The 23,766-nt window shown below is 32.9% G+C and overlaps 2 protein-coding genes and 1 non-coding gene across 4 annotated transcripts; all 3 read right to left on the bottom strand.

The window, feature by feature from the left end:
- Nucleotides 1-11,087: 11,087 nt before the first annotated feature.
- Nucleotides 11,088-12,416, bottom strand: LOC124832306 (BON1-associated protein 2-like). The gene is made up of 2 exons (XM_047306484.2): nt 11,653-12,416; nt 11,088-11,487 (listed from the first exon to the last, which is right to left on the bottom strand). Exon 1 carries the CDS (start codon nt 12,188-12,190, stop codon nt 11,657-11,659), a length of 534 nt encoding a protein of 177 aa, XP_047162440.2. The 5' UTR covers nt 12,191-12,416; the 3' UTR covers nt 11,088-11,487; nt 11,653-11,656.
- Nucleotides 12,417-17,058: 4,642 nt separating this feature from the next.
- On the bottom strand, nt 17,059-19,733 carry LOC124832307 (putative GTP-binding protein OBGM, mitochondrial). Of its 2 annotated transcripts, none has more exons than XM_088111936.1 (6): nt 19,579-19,733; nt 19,174-19,377; nt 18,988-19,078; nt 18,665-18,747; nt 18,515-18,577; nt 17,059-18,389 (listed from the first exon to the last, which is right to left on the bottom strand). In XM_088111936.1, exons 2-6 carry the CDS (start codon nt 19,306-19,308, stop codon nt 17,256-17,258), a joined length of 1,506 nt encoding a protein of 501 aa, XP_087968062.1. In that variant the 5' UTR covers nt 19,309-19,377; nt 19,579-19,733; the 3' UTR covers nt 17,059-17,255. The 2 variants fall into 2 exon arrangements, with proteins under 2 accessions (XP_087968062.1, XP_087968063.1); XM_088111937.1 differs by having other exon boundaries at nt 19,584-19,731.
- A 2,033-nt stretch (nt 19,734-21,766) lies between these two features.
- TRNAK-UUU (transfer RNA lysine (anticodon UUU)) lies at nt 21,767-21,838 on the bottom strand. Its single transcript has one exon. It is a non-coding gene; the product is annotated as a tRNA-Lys (tRNA).
- Nucleotides 21,839-23,766: the final 1,928 nt, after the last annotated feature.

Below are 23,766 nucleotides of genomic sequence, written 5' to 3'. Positions count from 1 at the left end.
GTGCTGACACATGGCGTTGTAAAAAAGTTGACAAAGAAGAGTTGTTAACGTATTGGGATCCATTTTCCTTAGTCGATTTTAAGTTTTATACATACATACATATATATATATATGTATACATATATACATATATATATATATATACATATATATATAATATATATATATATACATATATATATATATATATGTATACATATATATATGTATATATGTATACATATGTATATATTATATATATATATATATATACATATATATATATATGTATGTATATATGTATATACATATATATACATATATATACATATATGTATGTATATACATACATATATATATGTATATACATATATATATATACATATATATATATGTATGTATATATGTATATACATATATATACATATATATATGTATACATACATACATATATATATGTATATATATATATATATATATATTATATATATATATATATATATATAGTATACATATATGTATATATGTATATGTATATATGTATACATACTATATATATATATGTATATATATGTATATATGTATACATACATATATATGTATATTATGTATATATATGTATATATGTATACATACATATATATATGTATATTATACATACTATATATATGTATATATATATATATATATACATATATACATATATATGTATATATATATATATAGGGGGTTTGCTAACGCATGTATGCCTGTTTTTCAGTTGGTACATTTTAGCAATGTGTACCGAGTTTTAGTAGATAAAAATACCCTTATATATCATAGATTCTAAGTCTTAAGGTTAAGGGTATTTTGATAATTTTCATTCTCAAAACTAAAAAAAAAAACCTAAACCCTTGCTTACCTCCCTCATTTCTCTCAACCCTTTCTTTTTCATCTCTCTCACTCCAACATTTTCTCTGTCATCCTATGGTAGCCCCAACTGAAAAAAATCAGAAACACTAGCTGTTAAACAATCTTACAAAAAATGATTTTATAATGAGTTTTCATTTTATAATTTTTGTCTTATCTAATTTTATCCAATTTTCACAAGCATAAAAGAATTGGTAATTGACGTGGAAAAAAATCAGAAATACTCGTTGTTAAACAATTTCTTACAAAAAAATAATTTTATAATGAGTTTTCATTTTATAATTTTACAATATTAAATTTAATCGTTTAAATCATTCTAGTTGAAAATTTTAATTTGTAATTAAATTTATGAAATAAATTAAAGATGCATGTGAGGCTGAAATTTGTTAGGGTGACTAAGGTTCTACGGTGCACCTCTCGGGTGTCAAACATTGGTTTGTGTCATGTTATTTGCATGCAGAATCCTTTGACGACTCACTCAACACAATCATAAACGTGCGTTTTTGTCTTCAAGTAAGCATAAATCCTAGATTGTTCATCTGTTGCAAATTCTTTGAATGCGTGGTTTTTCATCAGCATGATTTTCATTTTTCGACATTTTGTGTTTTTCCATAGCAAGATTTTCTCCATCGTGCAACTTCAGAGAAGACACGCGTTTCTCCAAAGTGTGACCTAACCTATTTAAATGATAATTCAATTTTACAGAAAAGTTAAAATGTTCTTATGACAAAATATATAACTTGAATAGGTTTACACAGATTAAATCCCAAGGACAACTATTTTCTAATTAAAACTAAATAAAGTAAATATATTTTGATATCTTAATTTTTAATTATATATTACTTTTATTCAATTTTCAGCTCTAGAAATATATTGAGTCATTATTAAATTGTATTTAATATAAAACTATCTTTTTCGATCCTAAAAAACTGAAAAAAAGCATCTTAGTTTTCTCCCTAACTAAGTCCAGAGTAATAAATAAAATATGAATAACTAAACTGAATATTGAAAAAAAAAATCAAATAACTAAAAATTAGTGAGAAAAATTAGGTAAAAGTTAATAAACTAAAGTTACGTATGATCAAAAATCAATGAACTAAAATTGCGAGAGAGAAAAAATAGAAACGAAGACTATAAGTTTTACAAAATATAGGAATTAAAGATATAATTAAGCCTGTATGATATACGAAGGTTATGTAGGACTCTGAACTAAGAAAATGATGTGGGATGAGACTTGAGAGAGAATATTGGGTGAATGGAATTTAATAAAGTAGGTCAACGCAAGACATCCATAAAATATTGTAAAAGAAAGAAGAAGAAAATGCGTCGTATTAATACATAAAGATATTATTGGCAATGTATTTCTAACTTGGAGGAATTAAATTTGAGGCTTTAGAATTATTTGCATGTAATCGGTGCCGTATTCGTTTTATGGACCACATATTACTAGTTTTGGCCTATTGAATTCAACTCTTTGACTTTGATCTTTTTTTAACAAAAGGATTTAAATTTTGACCAAAGCTCAAGTCAAATTTCGGCTACTCTATTTTTCATCTCAAAAGCATGAGTTTAACGTCGCATGTGTTTGAATTGATGTCAAATAATGAGGTTCGACTGTTTTACAAAAGTTTAATTTCGGGAAAAAAAATGCTTTTCTTCTATAAATCATACTCGGAAAACTTCAACGTAAGCTTTAATTGGAAAGAAATATTTTTAGTTTGATGTAATGATTTATAGTTGTTAATAACAAAAAATTAATTGAAATAAAACCTCATTATTGAAATTCTTTTTATGAAAGTTGAGCTTAAATTCAGTTGTAAATTAACTTTTTCTACAACTATTATAAATATTTATTTGATCAAATAAGTAGTTACATTTTACAACTAATGAATTTTTAAATATTTGTGAGGCCAATATTAACATGATTTATATTTTAAGTTAAATCATTTTAATGACTCTATTTTTATACCAAAGTCATTATTGATTCTTTAATTATTTTTTATTTCAATTTAGTCTCTAATTTTAAAAAATTTAATGTAATTTGATCTTTACTGTTAAATTGGTTAAACGGTGTGAGTGACTAATTTAATGACAAGAATCGAATTACATCGATTTTTTAAAATTAGAAATTAAATTAAAACAAAAAAATAATTGAAATACTAATTTGCGACTTTAATGCAAAAGTGGAACCATCGAAATAATTTAACCTATATTTTATTATATGATAAATATATTTTTAATGTGTTTTATGCTTAACAAAGAAGAGAGCACGATTAAAAAAGCAAAGATCGCTTCATGATCAGTTTCGGCTTTTGTTTCTCAATTTTCATAATTGTTTGCTGTATTTCTTTAATTCGAAAATAACTTTTTAAAGTTCTTAAGTTTTATAAAATTTTTACTCTAAGTGTATTAAAAATTTCTAAATTATACATTTCAAACATATATACATACATACATATATATATATACATATATATATATATATATATATATATATATATATATATCAGAATGTATAATATATCACCAGCTTTTTTATTGTCCAAATTGTAAATTCTAAGAACATTTTAATAAACTTTATTTTAGAATACTTTAAAAAAATTCTAAAATGATTCGATAATATATAATATAATAAAGGTTTTATAATATTATTGATGTATTATATTATAATAGTATAAGGGGTAGAAAATAAATATGAAGTCGAGTACAGGCTTTATATTTAATCTTCAGCCATACCTCCTTGTGTTATTTAAAAAACCCTTTGGTGTTTTGGGCATTGCACCCTCAAGAAGATCAAACCCTCTTCTATTTTGAAGGAAAATTCTTTTTGTTGCATCATGTGGGGTAGTATGGTCTTTTGACCCCTCCCATAGAGTGTACATAAAATCTATGGGGGTGTAAAAAGAAATTACCAAATTCTCACAAATTTGCATGTCCATTATTATTAGGTGAAGGTGTTTCTTTCTGCACCCATCAAATTCTTCGTGCACTCTACCAAATACATGAATTTCCCAACGACATTTATGAATAGTATTACGACTTTCCTTCTCCACAAGTATATATTACAGCTCCACAGAACACATAAATCTGGTTAGTGAATTCCCACCATCTACCCCTATTCCGGATCAAATTTCCGGAAGCTTATGGAGTGCAGGAAATAATTTAATGGGATGAAAGAAGAAACAACCTTAGTTGAAAAAGTGCTCAGATGGCCCAAACCATTTATGCAACTCGAATTATGCAACTCTGTATAATAAATATATTTGTTTTCTATAAAAATCTATAAATATATTTCGTATATTAACAATTTTTTTTTCTATTAACCAAAGTTAATTTATTCATCTCGAATTTTAAAGAACTTGTTTTAAATCATAGTATAGATAGAGGAATAACTTTCATTAAATGTGTTCTTGGATGATTGAGTATTTCTACTGTTAGAAAAATTGTTCATCTTTTATGACTCAAAGGTGATGATTCATTCCTTGTGAATTTTTCATCTCTTGTGTCTTTAAGAGAAATGTTTTCTAAATTTTAAACTACTTAGTTTCAGTTTATTTTAATGATTGATTAATCTCTTTAGAGGGTTTAATAATGTAGGATCTTTTAATCTGTATAAAAAATTGTGTGAATTTATCTTTTTCTACTTTTTATTCTTTGTTAGTATCTTAAAGTATTGTTAAGTTAGACTTTTAAAGGAGAATTTTTTTAAAAAACACAGTTTTATTAAGAAATCAATATAACCTACCTGTTTTATTAAAACGTGATTATTAGTCTGCAAGACTCTAACATTCTGCATTGTCATTCCCTGTGATGCACACCTTGAAACATTTTACGAAAACTTGATGGATATTATTCATGCTCTCTTTACAAAGCTCGACATCATGTGACGGCTTCATGGCAAAACCAAGTGAGAACTTAAAGAGAATGGGCCACATCAGAAAATAATAGGCCCAATGGCCTTTAACCCAAAACGCATCAAATAAACCCAAAACGCAGGAAGCTTTTGTTATATGCTGAAAGCTGCCTCGAGATCAGAAAGGCAGTGTGTGACAGAAGGCATCGAGTGAGGAGAGGAAGGTTCTAGGGCTTCACGGAGACTCTTCACCGGAGCAAAGCGCTACCTTCACCGGAGGCAAGGAAGAAGACCAGAAGAGTACGGGTAATCAGGTTAGTGAACTAACTCTCATCTTGATTTAGGAGAAAGGAAAAAACTGATGTTATTATTTGAAATGAGCGTGAAAAATTACAACTGTTGGTGAGAGGGAAAACTCTATTTATAGAGTTCAAGAGGGAAGGGAATACAAAACGGAAAACAGAAAACAGAATAACTAAACCTAACAAGATTACTGTATTCAAAAACAGTAATCCACTATATCTGTAATATTTAATAGCCTCCCCTCAAGCTGGATGGTGTATAGTTGCCAGTCCAAGCTTGGGAACGATAGATCCGAACCGAACTCGGTGAGGAAACTTGGTAAAGATGTCTGCTAGTTGTTCATCTGAGCGAATGGGGAGAAGATGTAGAAGGTTAGCTTGCACCTTTTCACGAACAACATGGCAATCAAGCTCTATATGCTTGGTTCTTTCGTGAAAGCTCTGATTATGAGCTATATGTCTGGCTAATTTGTTGTCACAGTATAGAGCTGGAATTCCAGCTTCCTTAATCTGTAAGTCCTCTAATAGATAGTGAATCCATTGTAGCTCGCAAGTAGTGGCTGCCAGAGCACGATATTCAGCCTCAGTGGAGGACCTGGAGACAGTGCTCTGTTTCTTTGATTTCCAAGAGATGAGTGATGATCCAAGAAAGACACAGAAACCTGTAGTGGACCTCCTAGTATTTGGACAAGTTGCCCAATCTGAATCGCTGAAGGCCTTTAGCTGTATGGGAGAGTCAACTGGAAAGAATAATCCTTCTGAGGGTTTAGACTTTATGTACCTAAGGACATGTTGGATAGCCCTATAATGGTAGTCAGTAGGAGATTGTATAAATTGGCTTAACAAATTAATAGAAAAACATAAATCAGGTCTAGTGTTAGTGAGATAAAGCAACTTCCCTATCAATCTTCGATAAGAAATAGGATCTTTCAAGTAGCTGTCATTTCTGTATAGAGTACTCGTGTCACTCAAAAAAGGAGTTGAACAGGGCTTGCAATTCAGCATTCCTGTCTCTTCAAGTATGTCTAAGGCATATTTTCTTTGAGACAAATGAATTCCTTTCTTGGACCTTGCCACCTCCAGCCCTAGAAAGTATTTAAGTTCTCCTAGATCCTTTACTTGGAATCTGTTATGCAAAAGGCCTTTTATGTGACTAATTTCTGTCATAGAATTTCCTGCTAATATGATATCATCAACATAAACAAGTAAGGCTGTGAAACCAGTAGGTGTGCCTTTGATAAAGAGGGAGTGATCACTTTTTGACTGTATATAGCTGACAGAGGCGAGGAAACTGGACAACTTCTCAAACCACTGCCTACTAGCCTGTTTTAGGCCATATAGTGACTTAGTTAGTCTGCAGACTTGACCTTCTTTGTGGACATTAAGACCAGGGGGTGGCTCCATGTAGACTTCCTCATTTAGGTCTCCATGAAGGAATGCATTATTCACATCTAATTGATGTAAAAACCAGTTTTTAGAGGCTGCCAGTGCAATGAGTAATCTAACGGTAGTTAGCTTGGCAACAGGAGAGAATGTGTCCAAATAATCTATCCCTTCTTGCTGGGAGGCTATTAATGTTGTTTAGCATAGTGGCAAACATCACAAACAGTATCATTATTCATTTGAACATAAGGGAAATGTTCACAAATCTGTTTGACAGTCTTGTGTCCAGGATGGCCTAGTCTATAATGCCATAGATTTACATCAATATGTTTAAAAGAAAGAACAGATCCTGGAACAAGGCACTGGTTAGGATTCTGAAAAGTTTGTAGATAGTAAAGACCCTTGTATGAGTTAGCACACCCAATCATCCTCAATGTAGAGTTCTCCCTTATCTGACAAAGCTCAGAAGAAAAAATTAGGCTACAATTCAAGTCTCTTATAAGACTTTGAACAGAAATTAAATTGAAAGAAAAATCAGGGATATAGAGCACATTAAAGATAATAAAATCTTTAGAAAATTGGACAGTTCCTGCATGTTTGGCAGTAATAACAGAATTATTAGGCAATTTAACAGTAATGGGTTTAATCTTGTAGAAGGTGACAAAATTCCCTTTCTCATGGGTTACATGATCAGTGGCCCCAGTATCAATAATCCAAGAAAGAGTACCTGGTTTGTCCTCCTTGTCATTGTCATTCCTCTGCATTTGATTGATCTTATGTGTAGGCTCATCAGCTTTCTCAATCATTTTTAGAAGTTTTCCAATTTGCTCTGGGGTTAGTTTGTTAAAAACAGTGCTGGTGTCTCCCTGACGTGTATTCTCTGATCCAGAACTGCTTTGGCAGACATTAGTAGAGTTCCAGCCATTGTTTTTCTCTTGATTGCTATCATTCTTTTTATACCAAGGTGGAAAACCATGCTTGGAGTAGCACTCATCCACAGTGTGATTCATCTTGTTGCAGTAAGAACACTGTTTTCCGTAATTAGGATTCTTTCCTCTCCCTCTTCCCAGACTATGTGACCCAGCACCACGACCTTGATTTTTCCAGGTCTGGTCGGTTTTCCAACTGCTGTTCTTGTTAGTAACATTGGCTATGACTCTACTGGTTTCAGTAGAGTGATTATGGCTTGCAGTGCCAGATTCAGATCTTTCTTGTCTTTCTTGCTGCATAATGAGGGAGAAGACACGATTGATGTTTGGCAAAGGGTCCATCAACAAAATCTGGGTCCTGACAGTATTATAGGTATCATTTAACCCCTTTAAAAAACATATAACGTGCTCTACTTCTCTATATTTTAGAGAAGTTCTTGAGAGTTCACAGCTGCAAGGGATATCGCAGGTGCAATTGGGTATGGGCCGAAGGGATTCCAGTTCTTCCCAGAGGATTTTTAAGTCAGTAAAGAATTGATTAACAGTTCTTTCCCCTTGTTTGATTGAATGAATGTCTTGGAGAAGGTCAGAGATTTTAAAATAGTCACCTTTAGAGAATCTCTCCTTTAGCTCATCCCATAATTCTTTGGCTTCTTCAACATATATTACACTTTCTGCAATTTCTGGAGAAAGTGTTTTTACAATCCATGAGAGTACCATCATGTTGCATCTTTCCCATGCATCAAACAAGGCTTCGGTTTTCTTGGGTTTCTTGATAGACCCATCAATGAATTTGATTTTATTTTTGGATAGGAGTGCTCTTCTCATGCTTCTGCTCCAAGAAGAGTAATTATTCTCACCCAGTACTTGAGAGATGAGGGTTAATCCTGGATTCTCCCCTGGGTGTAGGTAGAAAGGACTGGCAGGCTGGTCTGTAACATCCATGGTAAAAGAAAGCAAGAAACAATGCAAGAAACTAAACAAGAATGATCAAAGAACGAAATCTGGGCAGCGGAAGTGAGTTTCTGCTCTAGATACCATAAAGAGAATGGGCCACATCAGAAAATAATAGGCCCAATGGCCTTTAACCCAAAACGCATCAAATAAACCCAAAACGCAGGAAGCTTTTGTTATATGCTGAAAGCTGCCTCGAGATCAGAAAGGCAGTGTGTGACAGAAGGCATCGAGTGAGGAGAGGAAGGTTCTAGGGCTTCACGGAGACTCTTCACCGGAGCAAAGCGCTACCTTCACCGGAGGCAAGGAAGAAGACCAGAAGAGTACGGGTAATCAGGTTAGTGAACTAACTCTCATCTTGATTTAGGAGAAAGGAAAAAACTGATGTTATTATTTGAAATGAGCGTGAAAAATTACAACTGTTGGTGAGAGGGAAAACTCTATTTATAGAGTTCAAGAGGGAAGGGAATACAAAACGGAAAACAGAAAACAGAATAACTAAACCTAACAAGATTACTGTATTCAAAAACAGTAATCCACTATATCTGTAATATTTAATAGAACTGAAGAAGATACCTAGCTGTAGGGTTATGTATCAAAGTGCAGAAGAACCTAACGTTTCTCCTAAATCACTTCACATAGCACATTCAGAACAATTTAGTTCTGTTAGGTGCACAAAGGTCAACCAACTCTCATAGTCAACGTCTCTACCTTTGGCTAACACCTTTTGAATATTGAATAAGTAGTAATGGCATACTTTGTGTATCATATACTATGGCAATCACCCCATTCCATTGTATTCAAACAATTATTACATTTTATATCTCTAATCATACAAACTTAATGACAGTGTTGAAACGTCTCTATAGTGTTCGTTTGATACTGATACACTCATTGTATGTTAAAAACAACTCAGAAGGTAGATCAAAGGGAAATGTAGTCGTTACTTCAATTAATGTCAGTATGATGACAAAGAAATTAAATGAGTATCATACCGAGATGAAAATTGACCTCTGCAAACAAAATTACAGAAAAATTAATGAAAGATAACGAATGCTTTTCTTTTCTTTTCTTTTTCTTTTTTAATAAGGTTTTGATCTAAATACCTTAAGTCATCAAGAGTTCCAAATATCGAAAACTCGAGAAAATAACAAGAGCAATGCTTTAATATCTTCCAAACAAGCTCAAATAGTGATTGTGGAGTGAATATGTATGTAATATGCTATAATTGAACGGATATTAGAATATTTAATTCACGATGAAAAAAAACGAATTTTTCTAAAGTTTGTAATTCAAATAAAAAATAATAATGAATTGCTAATCATCATCTGAACTTAGATTTCCAAACAAATATGAAAAATCATGATAGCAAAATAAAGCTTGTTATTCTTTGCTAACGTAAGAAGAGACTACAATAAGACAATCAAATTCTGGTAAGATGTTGACACCATTTCTAACAAAAGAAAAAAACTTAAAATAATAAATTTTTATGAGTGTTTTTTATATTTCACATAATTTGAGAAACAGAAATAAAAAGTAATAAATGAAGGAAAACAACACAAATTTCATATTTGCATCTTCATAAACAATGAGAGCAACAAATAAGTTTCTAAACAACTGTCTATTTTTCTATGGCATGTACAACTGTATCTCTGCATCACAGGGCAACAGACAGAAGAAACCATAAAGGTTTTTTTGTGAAAAAAGGTTAGTCTATTCTTTAATTTTTTGAAATTTATTGATTCTTTAACTTTAAAAATAAAAACGTGTAAGTTTAGTCTTTTCTTTAGTATCATAGCAGTGAAAAATTGTCAATCATAAGTTTAAACATAAAAGATTAATTAAATTTTTTTATAAGTAAAAGTATGATTCATATATTTGAAATTACAGAAATTAAAAACAATTTTCCTTAAATTTATTTTTTTGGGTTTGAGCTATTGGTAATAACAGAGACATTTTCTCTGTTACCATATCTTAACTGCTGAGCAATGAGCAAGCTACTAATTAGTCAATCAGTTACGCTGCAACAAGAGAGTTAATGCCATGAAATTTATGCAGGTATCCAGTGATGTTTTGAAAAAATGCTCCAATAGTAGAGATTTTATACTTCAATAAACAGAAGTCAAAACCAAAGTGACTTTGGACAGCATGCTGCATGCAGCCAGGTGTTAGAGAAGGTTAAATTTAGACAAAGTTGTTGGAAGTTCCACGTTTCACTAGAGATAAGATAAATTCATATTTTATAACTGGTGCAAACCTCATCCTACAAACATTTACAAGCCGGTTTTGTGTGAAATTAAGTTAAACTTAAAAGTACATTTCTGACAAAAGTCATGGCTATCGACAATATATGTCTGATAATTGACACAGATAAGCCCAGACAAAGTTATAGGAGTGCTTTTATTCTCTCACTTTATCATATACTCAGATAAAGAATCCAAAAGAAGAAGAATTTTTGCTTCCTAAGATGTGGAAAATAAGTATTTTGCTTTTGTCCAAAATAAAGATGTTTTCGACCCATATTTTATTTGAGTAACTCTGTTAGCTATTTATCATTATGATCCAGAAGCACAAAATAGAAGTTAATAAATGAAGGGAAGCATCACAAGGTATAGTTGTCTACCTGCGTCACCATAGGCAAGACAAAAGGAAACATCAGAGGTTCTTGTGGGGAATAAGGTTAGAAAATTATTAAATGATGAAGGAATCATGTACTGCTGTTATATGTAGCATAAAGATTTTAAATAAATACATCAAGTTTCACGGACCTAACTCTGATTGATTTTAAATAAACACATCAAGAATTTTTACAATTGAAGTAACAAAGAAGTCCACAACATATATACAAAATGTTGGTAATTCTGAGGTGCAGTACAGTGTCAAATTTGTCATACATGAAACGAGTGATGATACTGGTTTTTCCTACATACTAAACATCCAAGAAAATCATAACCATTTTTACTTCTTTCTTCCTTTTTGTTTGTACATTTGAAATATTAATAAAATTAAGTTCATATCAATCAATTTAATAGTTGAATTTTTATCATAATTGAGTGCACAAAATATGGAAAGTTTCACATTCATAGAGACTAACAGTTTGTCAGACAGATGATTTATGGATTTCTTTTTTTCGCAAATCCTCTTGAATCTTCACGCTGTTTGTCCCTCACATTTTTTTCTACAGCAAATCAATAAGGAAAAACAATGAATAAGGCTTTCCTTTTTCAGTACATAACGAACTGAATGCCTCAAAGATTTTTTTGTAGAAACTATAGAGACAACACAATCTAATATAATTGCATATTAAATTGGAGCAATCTAATATCAAATAAATCAACTTTACATTTTCAGATATTTCTTTGGTAGTTTAACCAAAGAGCTGGAAATCCTGTGACAACTCCAGTGGAGCCATTACCGGCCACCGGCACCCCAGTTACCGCCGAAAATGGCATAGAATTGGAACTACAAGAAGAACGTTCCGGTACTTTTACCCTCACCGAAATATTTATAACCCCATTTCTCCTAACGTTACCGTCCCACAACCTGTAGCTCAAGAAATGCAGCTGATTTTCTGGCACGTACCCTCCGATGAAATCAGAAATCGGTATTCGTGCCACGCCAATACTGTTAGACCCCGTCGACGACGACGACGTTTTGGACTTCACCTCCACCGTTATGAACCTTGCATGCAACGGCACGTTCACCACAACCTTCTCATTCCACGAAGGGTAGCTTCCACCCTCTGAATCCACTTTCGTGACAGCACCTGCGTCGGTGCTGGCGTCGGAGTGAACCGTCACGAATGTGTTTCCTCTTAAAGGTTTTTTATTCATTTGGAGATTCTCCGCGGATAAAACTGTTACTTCCACTGTTCTTGACATCGTGATTTATGGTTCGTTGTTTAAACGATAAAAAAGAATGTATGTACAAGATTGGTGATGCTCTGAAATGGTGGGCTGAAGAGAAGGAAGAAGAAAAGAGTTAAATATTATGAGGTTTGGGAAACGTGAGAGAAAGAAGAGAGAAAGAAAGAGGTTGCTTCTTTTTAATGGTGAAGCACTTTCCTGCGCCTTTGAATATGAGCCGCTATTACAACATAAGTGGTTTGGAAAGTTGACGGAGTAAGGAACTTGTCTTACGAGGAAGTTTCAGTCCTGTTGGAAAGAATTTTCAATCCTTTTATACAATTATAATATTACTCGTTCAACACTGCTTTATTCTCTGTATTTACCATATTTATATTAAGAATAAAAAAAGTTTATTAAAGAAGATTTATAACGACCAAGACTTTTTATTGAAATTTATTAGTTGATATTTTTAATGTAAACAACGGGGTATGTATCATTTTTGTTAATTATGGTATTCTCGAATAAAATAAATATTTTTTTCTTTTATGTATTATAGTGAAGAAATTTTGTATAGTTAGCCGTACTCATATACTTGTTTTTAGAGACATTTTTTATTAAGTTGGAATATTTTTTGGAAAAGTCGAAACCACCCTTGAGAATGAAATGTGGGGGGACTAGGTTTTAATTGGTCGTGTTCGGAAATTTGTCTCCTTGCTGAGTAAATTCCAAGGGAGAAAGTTCCAAGTGTTAATGGGGAGTTTATGATTTGATTGAAACAAGTTTTTTGCAGACCAAGTCAACTCCTGACTTTGTTGACAAAGAAATAAATTGAGGAAGAAACAAGTGGACAGACACCAGGAAGTTACTAGTTTAGCTTGGAATTTGGAGAATGCTGCCTCACGTGTTCTTCTCAGGAAAACGTAATGTTTATTTATTATTATACTTTCTTTTTCAAATTGCATTTTATTTTTTATATTTTTCAAGTGGATGTGTTGTTCTTTAAATTTGTAAATAAACATATGTAAATTTAGTATTTTCTTTAAACGTAAATGATAAGTTAAATATGAAAAGATTAAATTCAATTATTTTAAAAATAAATGTTATCTTATAAATTAAAAACATACTTTCCCTTAATTTATCGTTTGGGTTTGGACATTTAGTTAGTATTTAGATTAGAATTGGATGAATTTGAGAGCATATTTATGATGTTTTTTTGGATTAAGTGATTTGAATAAATAGATGATTTGAAGGGAAAGTTTTTGAGAGTTTGTGAATGATGTAATAGATTAAAAGAAATGTTTTAATTAATAAAAATAGATGATTATTAATTTACTTGAAATTTGATATAAATTTAAATTTAAATAATGGCTTAGGGATGACAAAAGTTAAGCTTAGCGAGTCAACTTACCGACGAGTCATACAATCTAAACTAAGACAATGGTTTCAACCCGGGAACATGAACCGATCTAGCTAGCCAAGCACGACAATCTAGCATGCCAACCTTGAGGGTTAGTTAGGTCGACCTGACTTCATTAAAAAAATGTGAAGACATACCGTGACACTTCATATTAACACAAACCAACAACTTGGCCAAGATATGGTACAACTCGGCCAATGTTTGATATAACTCAATTGAGGTTTGATATAAGCTCAGCCAAGACCTAAAATAGTCTAGATGCACTAGTAAAAAAATTGGTTTTAAACTCGCGTTATAGGCACCGGTTTAGGTGAAACCGAAGCCTATTAAAATACGGTGGCATATTACCTCGGTTAAAGCAACGACCGAAGCCTAAAAGCTACGAAACAGTGTTTATGCCTCGGTTTAAACAGAAACCGAGGTATATAGTCATTTTATATTTTTTTTTCATTTTTTTCTGAGGACTATATGCCTCAGTCAGGTGTAGAACCGAGACCTATACGCATGTATTGTTTCGGGTGAGAGAGAACCGAGTCATATGCACGTATCTTAACTAACCTTTCATTTCCTTCTTCCTCCAGATCTCACTCCCACTCTCGCTCCCTGCTCTCCCTCCTGTCCTTCTTCCTCCCCATCCTCGCTCCCTCGCTCTCCCTCCTTTCCTTCTTCCTCCCCACCCTCGCTCCCTCGCTCTCCCTCCTTTCCTTCTTCCTCCCCACCCTCGCTCCCTCACTCTCCCTCCTTTCCTCCAGATCTGACTCCCTCCCTCCCACTCCCTCCATCGCTTTCTCGCGTCGTCCCCGACCGCGCCACCAGCGACATCGCCTTCTCCGACTGCGGCCTTGTCCCACTCCATGGACGAGATCTCCGACGGGCGACAACGACCCCAACGTCCTTGAGTCTAGATCCCGTCGCGCGACAACACCCACACAGCCAGCACAGCCGCGAGATCGGTGGTTTTCGACGAGACAGAAACGACGGTGGACGCGGCGACGGCGAGGATGCGGCGACGGCGAGGACGCGGCGGCAGCGAAAATTCCTCGATCTCCCTCACCATCTATGTTTTCTACCGTTTGAGTTTCTGTGATTTGAGTTTGGTTTTTTCGATTTGAGTTTGGCTTCTGCGATTTGAGTTTGGTTGTTGCAATTTGAGTTCCGTTTCTCCGATTTTTGAGTTTCTGGGTTCTCTGTGCAGGTTGGGGTGGAGAAGATTGAATCATGGAGGCACGATTTGGGTTTTGGGTTGCTGTTATGGTGGTTCTGGGTTGTTGTTTTGGGTTGCAGGTTGCTGTTCTGGGTTATGTTCTGGGTTATGGGTTGCGCTTCTGGGTTCTGTTTTTTGTGAATCTCGGTCACCAAATCCTCTGCTTGAACTGAACTGGGTTACCTAAATTTAAAAAAAAAAAAGGTGTTACGACCTCGGTTATTTAAAATCCGGAGCATAATCTTACCACTTTTGTCTCGGTTCATGACCGAGGCATAAAACCTATATTTTTTTACCCCGTCTGATTATGCATCGGTTGTAGAACCGGTGCCTATAACCAATTTTAACCGGTGTTATATCATCCTGGTGTACTAGTGATGGTAGTCCATTTCAGCCTAGACTCAACCCGACTGTCCGTCATCAGCTCATTTTCATGTAAAAAACAAAAAAAATCCAACCCATTTCCATGTGATATTAGACTTTCGATGGCAAAAGAAGAAAAAACAGGCGGGCTAGTCGGTAGCCTGACAACGAGCTGAGTGGGGTTTTAAAATTCTACTCATTTTCAATCGACAAGCTAGTTAGGCCCGACCTGTTTTTAGTGGGCCAATGTCGTGCCAAGCATAAACGGACCATATTGACCCATTTTGACACTCTTAGTTTACGGTATTGTCCATTTAAAGCTTGAACTTTGGTTTTATTTTTAGAAAAACTCCTAAAAGGATTAAGGAGAGAAAATATATTTAAATTAATTTTTGTCTTAACTCTTAAGAAAAAAATTTATTCCATCCTTATTTACATAAGGGAACACACAGTGATGCATGCCCTGCATGCCCTCCTATATGTCCATTTAATGTTCCCAATGTTATGAAATAATTTTTTTATAACTAAAAATCATAATAAAGAAAACATAATATTATTAAGTATTAAAACTATATATATTTTTTTCTCCAATGTCAAATATCAAGAATGATGCATATTTTCTTTCCTTAAGGTTAAATATAAAAAGAAAATTGTATAAATATTAAATAAAAATTAGATAAATGTCAAATAATTATGTTTTCGTGAGTTTTTGGTCGGGCTTGTGGTTGTCGTCAATTGCTCGATTTCTGGCATCTTTTCAACGTTGTCCAAAGTTTGCTCGTATGGTACCTGTAGAAGGTACTTTGGTGTTAGTCAATAGATGACTATTCTGTTAGCTACCAATGTTGTAATGCATATTATGCGCATGTTATCTTAAAGTCATATCTCAGACATTTATATATAGTGGTTGTTATGGACTTTTTCTTTTTTGTCAATCTAATCAAGGTCCAATCATACCTTAATTTGCATTAAGAGCTTGATGTGTCAGTACCATTGTTAATCTAACCATGTTCTGACCGATCATCCATGTTGTAACCACTTAGTCGTGCTGTAACGGGTCGATCCAGAGTGAGCGTCCAAAGGAGCTCTTTGCGGAGTGATCAGTCTTTGCGCTCAACCTAGGGGAGCTCGATCTTGGAGCTCGGTCTTGGATCTCGGTCTTAGAGAACTCATCCTGAGGAACTCGGTGTTGAAACTCAGCTAGAGGAACTCAGCCTTGGAAAGCTCAACTTCGAAGAGCTCGGCTAGAGGAGATGGGTTTGAAGAGCCTAGCCTGGAGGAGCTCGATTGGAGGAACTCGGTTAAATGCGCATACGATACAAATTATAAAAAAAAGACTAAAAAAATATTAAATGTATCTCATAAAAATAAGTTAGGAAACTAGGAAAAAAAGGTTAATATAATATTTTTAGATTACCTAATAAACTAAATGTGTTTTAGTAGTTTAAAGTTCACAAGGTACGCTGACATAGACACAAATATGTACATATTCATTCATCTAATTTCAATACTTAATTTTAAATATCAAATATTATCTACGTACATACTCGATTAATGTGAAGATTTCTCGTCAAAATCAAAACAGGTTCAAACAATACTTAAAAAACAAGTTTATTTGTCATTTTTAAGAATTTGAATGAAAATTCATCTTTGAAACCACTTTTACATTTCCATGTTGAAGGCTAAGGAAACGAGAATAAAAAATATTCAGACCCCTTTTTTCCATTCCCATATATGAATCCTAATTCTCCTTAGATTTTGACTCAAGAACTTGTTTTGATACCCCAAATAATATCACATGGCTTGAGATTTAAGATCAAAAAATTTAAATATATATTATTCACTTAATTATGTTAAACACCTTTTAAAAAAAAACTAAATCGAAATTCATAATTTCAAAACAAATAATACCTCAAATACAATCATTAATCCTAATTTTACATAGCTAAGAAGTATAAAACTAAAAAGGAGAAAGGGTCCGATTACTCGGAGTGAGGGACATCACACCATGTATGAATCACATTTTCCAACTTCTTGACTTACAATTACAAGAAATTTAAAAAAAGAAAAAGAAATACTTTCCATTACAAGCAAAAAAAGTTCTCAATAATTATCTAAGCAAGCAAAATTTGATCTAGGCAAAGTTTATATGATGTTTCAGCATTAACAAGCATTTTAAGGCCAGCTTTAAGATCTGCTATGCCTTCCCCCAAAACAGCACATACAGGAAAGATGGGAACACCCTGTACCCTTCTCATTAACTCCTTATATACTTCATCTGCACCCTCCTCGTCAATCTTATTTGCAATTATCAGGGATGGTCGATTGGACAAACCCTCTTGATGGTACTCTAGCTCTAGTATTAACTCTCTGAGTTGTTCCCACGGTGGAATACACTTCCTTCCATTTAAAGCAGCAGCCAAGTCTACCACATAAGCAAGAACCTTTGTGCGCTCTATGTGGCGCAAAAATGCATGCCCGAGTCCACGATTTTGGTGTGCACCTTTTATAAGCCCAGGAATATCAGCCACGGTAATTGAGAGATCATCGTAGTTTAAATTCCCCAAATTTGGCCTAAGAGTAGTAAACGCATAGTCACCAACAGCAGGCTTAGCCCTTGATATAGCCCCAAGTAAAGTGCTTTTACCAGCATTAGGCATTCCAACAAAGCTTACATCAGCAATACTCTTCAGTTCTAATATAAGAACGGTCTCAACACCAGGTAAACCTGCATGCAGAGAGGAGTGGATACTGTTAGGATCCCGAAGATTAGGTATCGGCTGACAAGCTCCTGCCTTCATAGTCATAGATTTCCTAGAATCTTTGGAACTACACACATTGCCCAAACCACCCTCTCCTCCACGAGCAATGACAATTTGTTGACCTTCTTCAGTTAACTCGGCAACATTGTATATTATCTCTTGGTTCTCTTCTATATCCTCTGTACAAAATTCAGGAGCTCCATTAGAAGTGGAGAGTTGAGAGAATGCATCTGTTGATGCAGAACGTCTGGATTTCTTAGCATTTGTTTCTTCAGCTTGCGTTGAGGAGCAGCCAAAAGAATGTGTTGCTTTTACTTCCCCTCTAGTATCACTGGAAGTAGAACCATTGTCAGGGTCAGGAAGATCATCAACAAGTGCCCCTGGAATATCCCAAGGGTCTACATCAGTCGAGGATTGAGTTTTGACGACGGAGGGAATATCACCATTGACAAGATGAAGTACAGTGCCAATGGGTACACAGGCAACCTGTTAAATAAAGCATACGATTTTGGCATGAACTCAAAGTTATGTATTATGAACAAGGCTAAATAAGAGAAAAGAAAACTATGAATTGTAATAAAAGCCGAAAGAACAGGTAAAACATCAATTACCTTATTAGCACCCCTGCTACCTATCAACTTTTTTGATGATCCATGTCCTCCTTTCTCGGCTATCTATGAGAAACAATTAGTGTCACCAATCTTTTAATGAAAAATTTGATGATCTCATAAAACATTTTGGCAGAATATACAAACGCATACCAGATGACGCTGCAAACCACTGAAGTCCCAAACTCTGGGAGAGCATTCCAGAATCACATCACCACCTCTCCCACCATTGCCACCTACGTCAAACAGACATCAAATTAGCACTGTCATCAGTTGCATTGCACACCATCCACATTTCTTAAATTGCGGTTTGCAACTGATATTACAGCTACATTATTACAGTTTTGTAGAAGGTCTCTACTACCTAATTGCAACCACAACTGCAGTTGCATTGGAAAGCAATTTCTGCAATCACAACGCAACTAAATCTGCAAATCAAAACCTTGGCTATACATATAATAAAGAGACATACACACCATCGGGTCTTCCCTTGCGCAAGCTAGAGCAACCGCTACCTCCATCACCTGCTTTTGCAAATATCTTACACTTGTCTATCATTCGTCTCTCCTACAAAACCACCCATAACCCCAAAGCAACGGTCAAAAACTTAAAATAAATGACAGCATGTCCTTTTCATGTGCAAAAGAGAGTTGAGGATCAACCTGCAAAGGAGCAAGCTTAGATTTCTTCTGAGAAGTATCGGAGTAACGAGCATAAGGTGTAATAGACCATCTAGATATACACCTTTGAGTCAAAGCTTCCATTTGTTTAATGCATTTTGCTTGAAAGAGAAACATTATATGCACAAACTAGTAACTTGTAAGAGAGTAACCAGGTTACGTGTTGAAGTTTGGCACCTTCAAAAACTGTACAAAGCAAATGCAAGATTAATGTTACACTGAGACAGTGGTCTTCAGTGAAGAAAGTTAGCTCACATGGAATTTCTGGTTGCGGCATTTTCTCAAACAGATTTCGGGCATGACAGAGTGTTATACAATCTTGTGTAATTATTAAGAACATGTTGATTTGATTTTAGAAATGTAAAATTTGAGGGTGAGAAGGCTTACCTAACCTTGGTTAATTCAGCATGATGAAGTGCAGAAGCAGAACCTTCGATTTGAGACTTTGCTCGAGATGTTGGCATGCAAAGAAGGGTAAACGAAATGACATGATAATGAAAATGAGATTATGGGAAGAATAATCTGAGAGAAAAAAAGTGGGATGTGTGGATCCTCTCAGGGCCTTATTGTGCATCTCCAATCCCTTTCACCTCAGACTGACACGTGGATATCCAGAAATGAACGTCTTAAATTTAAATTGCAAAACCGGGTGTATGGTATGCGTTTAAATTTGTAAAAGCTTAACTTTTCTTTTGCGATTGTAGTTTATAAATGGGGCTCTTAAACTCTGGTTTCAAACCAAAATACAGTACCATCTTCAGTACACTAATTAATATAGTATATATTTATATACAATATTATACATAATTTAAATGTATTAGTAGTAAATAAATAATATAACATTTTAAAAATAAATAAATATTAACTTATACTTTTAATATTATTTTTATTATAATTTATCACGTTATATTAAAGAGTTAATATGTTTTGGTTAGTTAATTTTCGTAAAAATTAGAATTAGTTCTTTTTCAAAATTTTAGTTTAATTTAATCATTAAATTTTGAAAATACGTAAATTTAATTCTTTTAACTATATTTTAGATTTAAAAAATGATAAACTAAACAACCAACTGTAACAACATTAGTTGTTCTATCTGCCATCTGTATATTATGTTATAAAATGGAGTAAAAGGTCTAAAACACAGATGAACCTTTATATTTAAAAAAAAGTAGAACTGAGAAAAAAGTTACAGAACTTCAAGATAAGACACATTCAGCAAGCACGTCCCCCTGAATCAGGTTGAGAGCCAGCAGCAATGAGCAGAATGGAAAATTTTAAAAAACACTGTTACAAGACATCAAAACCACAACCTAAATCAAACATGCAACATTTCAACTGCAAAACAATTCAAGCAACCAAAACCTAGGATCAAATCCAGGTCTTTCCTTCAAGGAACAATAATAATAATATTTAGTAGTCTTATTGCAAGTTTTTATCACGACAGGGATACACCCTAAATGGTATACTTGCAACATCATAAGCAATGACAGCAAAGCTGGGAATAAGACTGCTAAATATTTATTGACCAGCTGTATCCCTGTCGTGATAAAAACAAGAAAGGCTTTGTGGGGAAGAAAATTAAAAACAGAATATTAAATGAAGGAATCCTTTACTGCTATAATATATTTAGCCCAAAGTAGAAATTAAATACACCAAACTTCATACACCTCACACTGATTAACCAATAACTAGCATTTTCTTACACTTCAAGTGATGAAGTAAAGAACTTAAAAGGCATTAGATAGTGTCGAAGTATTTTAATGTAAGCATTCATAAAATATCACATTCTCAAAGGCACTCCACTAGAATATCACCTTCTGAGATAATGTTTGCATTGCAGCATACAACATCTTACCACAGCTGCCGCAGAACAGTTCGATCTTCAAGATACATAGTTCGATCTTCTGTTTGTGATGAAATTAATTGTGGAATAAATCCAGATTTTAACCTCCTTACAGGTGCAAATTTTTCTGAAATTGGTGTGTGCAGTTCATGCCTCTAATGTACTTACTAATGATTGGGTTGATTTGGAGCTATTGCTACTACCACACAAGTTACCATGGATTCTACTTTCCAAACTCCTTCACTGGATGAGGTGTTGTTGCACCAGAGTGCATGGGAGAAAAAGATCACTGCATTCATGAACAGATTGAGCAGAACTGTTGTGCTTGAGTATGCTACACTTCATATTTAACTTCTAATCTTGGTTTGCAATTTTAGTAATAGAGTGTTATTATTTTCTTTAATTTGTGTAATTAGCAATAGTAAATATACTTTATAACATGATAAAGAGTAAGTTACACCAATCATAATTTAATTAACTGATAATTAAGCACGAATATTTAAATAATAAGTGAGAATACTCCTAATAGTAGATTATATTAGTGGAAAATTTTGGAACTATGATAAAACTTTAAAATTTGGAAGACTTAATGTAATTCTAATTTCAATCCCTAAACCTTTTAATATGAAAAATTATATATCAAAATTTGATATTAGTTAAGTAGTTCTTATAGTACTGTCAATTCAAAATAGAAAAGGGTTAAAAATAAGTGTGATTCAAAACAAAAAAAAACGCCGTCTGTGGGGATCGAACCCACGACCACGTGGTTAAAAGCCACGCGCTCTACCGCTGAGCTAAGACGGCTTTGTTGATAACTGAAACAACTATTTTAAATATTTATTTAATAATACATTCCAAAAACTTGTCCAAAAATTACACATTTCAAAAAACAGAAAAGGAGATGAGAGGAATTTGAAATACGCAAATATAAAAATTTTGATATATAATTTTTTATATTAAAAGGTTTAGGTTTTGAAATACGAATTAAATTAAGTCTTCCAAATTTTAAAGTTTCATCATAGGTCCAAAAAATATCCACGAATATAATCTACTATTAGGAGTATTCTCACTTGTTATAACAATTATATGAACTGCAAACTGTATTCGTGCTTAATTATTATTTCAATTAATTAAATGTTGAATTATTTATTTATTTGTAATAATTTCACAACACAAAAATAAGCACTGTTAATTAAATTATGAGTGATAAAAGTGTATACTAAAAAATGGATAATATATAAGAATCAAAGAAATATATTTTATTATTAAGTTTTGTGAGAGAATTTTAACATTAAGTAATAATTTCAAATTTTAATTTGAAACTAAATTAAAACGATTTTATCGTTAAGTTAGAATAAGAAACGATTAATACTTTACTATAAAATTTAATTTACATAAAAATATTTAAAACACTAATTTAAAAATATGACTTCAAAAAGTTTAAAGATAAAATAAACATAGTATTTAATTTATAAACTAATTATAAAATTTTAAAAATAATCTAGAATCAAACTATATATTTAACTCTAAATAATAAAATTTTCAACATTCCACAAATAATAATTAAATATGTCGATCAAATTTATCAATGAAAATCTTTGGTTACTGTTTTGTTTTGTATTTAGCCTTATTCAATTCTAATTTTATTTCACATTGAACAAACGTATCTTCATGTCAATTGGTCGGATCCAATGCGTTTAAATTGCTATGATGGTACATATAGAAATTATTTTGATACTAAAGTCAGTGACCAAGCGGAAAAACATAAGTTACCATAATACATGTGTAATGCATATATTTGAAAGTTGTATATTCAAACTTTATTTATAATAATTGTTATGAATTTTTATCTTTTTACCGGCCTAATCACAGTTCAATCATACCTTAATAAAATAATAAAGAAGAAATATTAATGGATACAACTACCAAAACTCTCTTGTTTTACTTCTCCTATTAACATTATATAAAAAATTTATATACTATGTTTTTATTTTAATATTATTTTTTTCATAGACATTCACAAGCAAGTAATAGTAAAATCATCCATTACTATTTAAATATCATATTTGGCAACTTATGGTAGTTAAGAGAAGACTGGTTGACTTTTTAGAAGAGTTGTTCTCTACCCTAAATATAAAGATGATATTTCTTATTACATACCTCTTAATGTAACTCAATGTAAATCTCAATGGTCATAGTGAATAATATTATCTAAATTACATGTTTTAACATTTAGAGCTTGATCTAACGGTTAACAAATTTGGAATCGAATTGTTACTAACTCGAAACAAGAAATAGGTGATGCTAGTTAAAACTACAATAATATTTTCAATAACCACACACCTCTAAATAGAAATCACGATGATCAAAACGAACTATTATGTCCTATGAACTTGGGATAAAAATTTCATCGAGATCTTAATGAAGCAGCAAAAAAATTTTATAAAGACAACTCATAACTAGATAATGTGTAAAAACTTAACTTCTATACTAAAATGCGAGAATTGTTTCTCTTAGTATAAACCTCCAATGATAATTTGCACCTGTCATAATGGAGAATTATAGGTGATGCTAGTTCAAACTATGAAAATAATTTATCTAACCACAAACCTCTAAATGGAGATCACGATTGTCAAAATGAAGCATTTTGTCTTACGAACTTGGAATAAAAATTTCATCCAAATCTAACCATTAATGAAGCAAGAATAAACTTTTTACCAAGACAACTTAAA

This window comes from Vigna umbellata, chromosome 4, assembly GCF_029865625.1.
Source record: "Vigna umbellata cultivar VRB3 chromosome 4, Vumbellata_1.0, whole genome shotgun sequence".
Classification (NCBI taxonomy): Eukaryota; Viridiplantae; Streptophyta; class Magnoliopsida; order Fabales; family Fabaceae; genus Vigna; species Vigna umbellata.
This window is presented reverse-complemented; position numbering and strand designations above follow the sequence as displayed.

Coding starts and splice junctions, on each gene's coding strand:
- LOC124832307 (XM_088111936.1), bottom strand. CDS start 19,308: ATGTTTCTCTTTCAAGCAAAATGCATTAAACAAATGGAAGCTTTGACT. Junction 19,079..19,173: donor CTAAGCTTGCTCCTTTGCAG/GTTGATCCTCAA, acceptor GTGGTTTTGTAG/GAGAGACGAATGATAGACAA. Junction 18,390..18,514: donor GTAGCAGGGGTGCTAATAAG/GTAATTGATGTT, acceptor TTTATTTAACAG/GTTGCCTGTGTACCCATTGG.
- LOC124832306 (XM_047306484.2), bottom strand. CDS start 12,190: ATGTCAAGAACAGTGGAAGTAACAGTTTTATCCGCGGAGAATCTCCAA.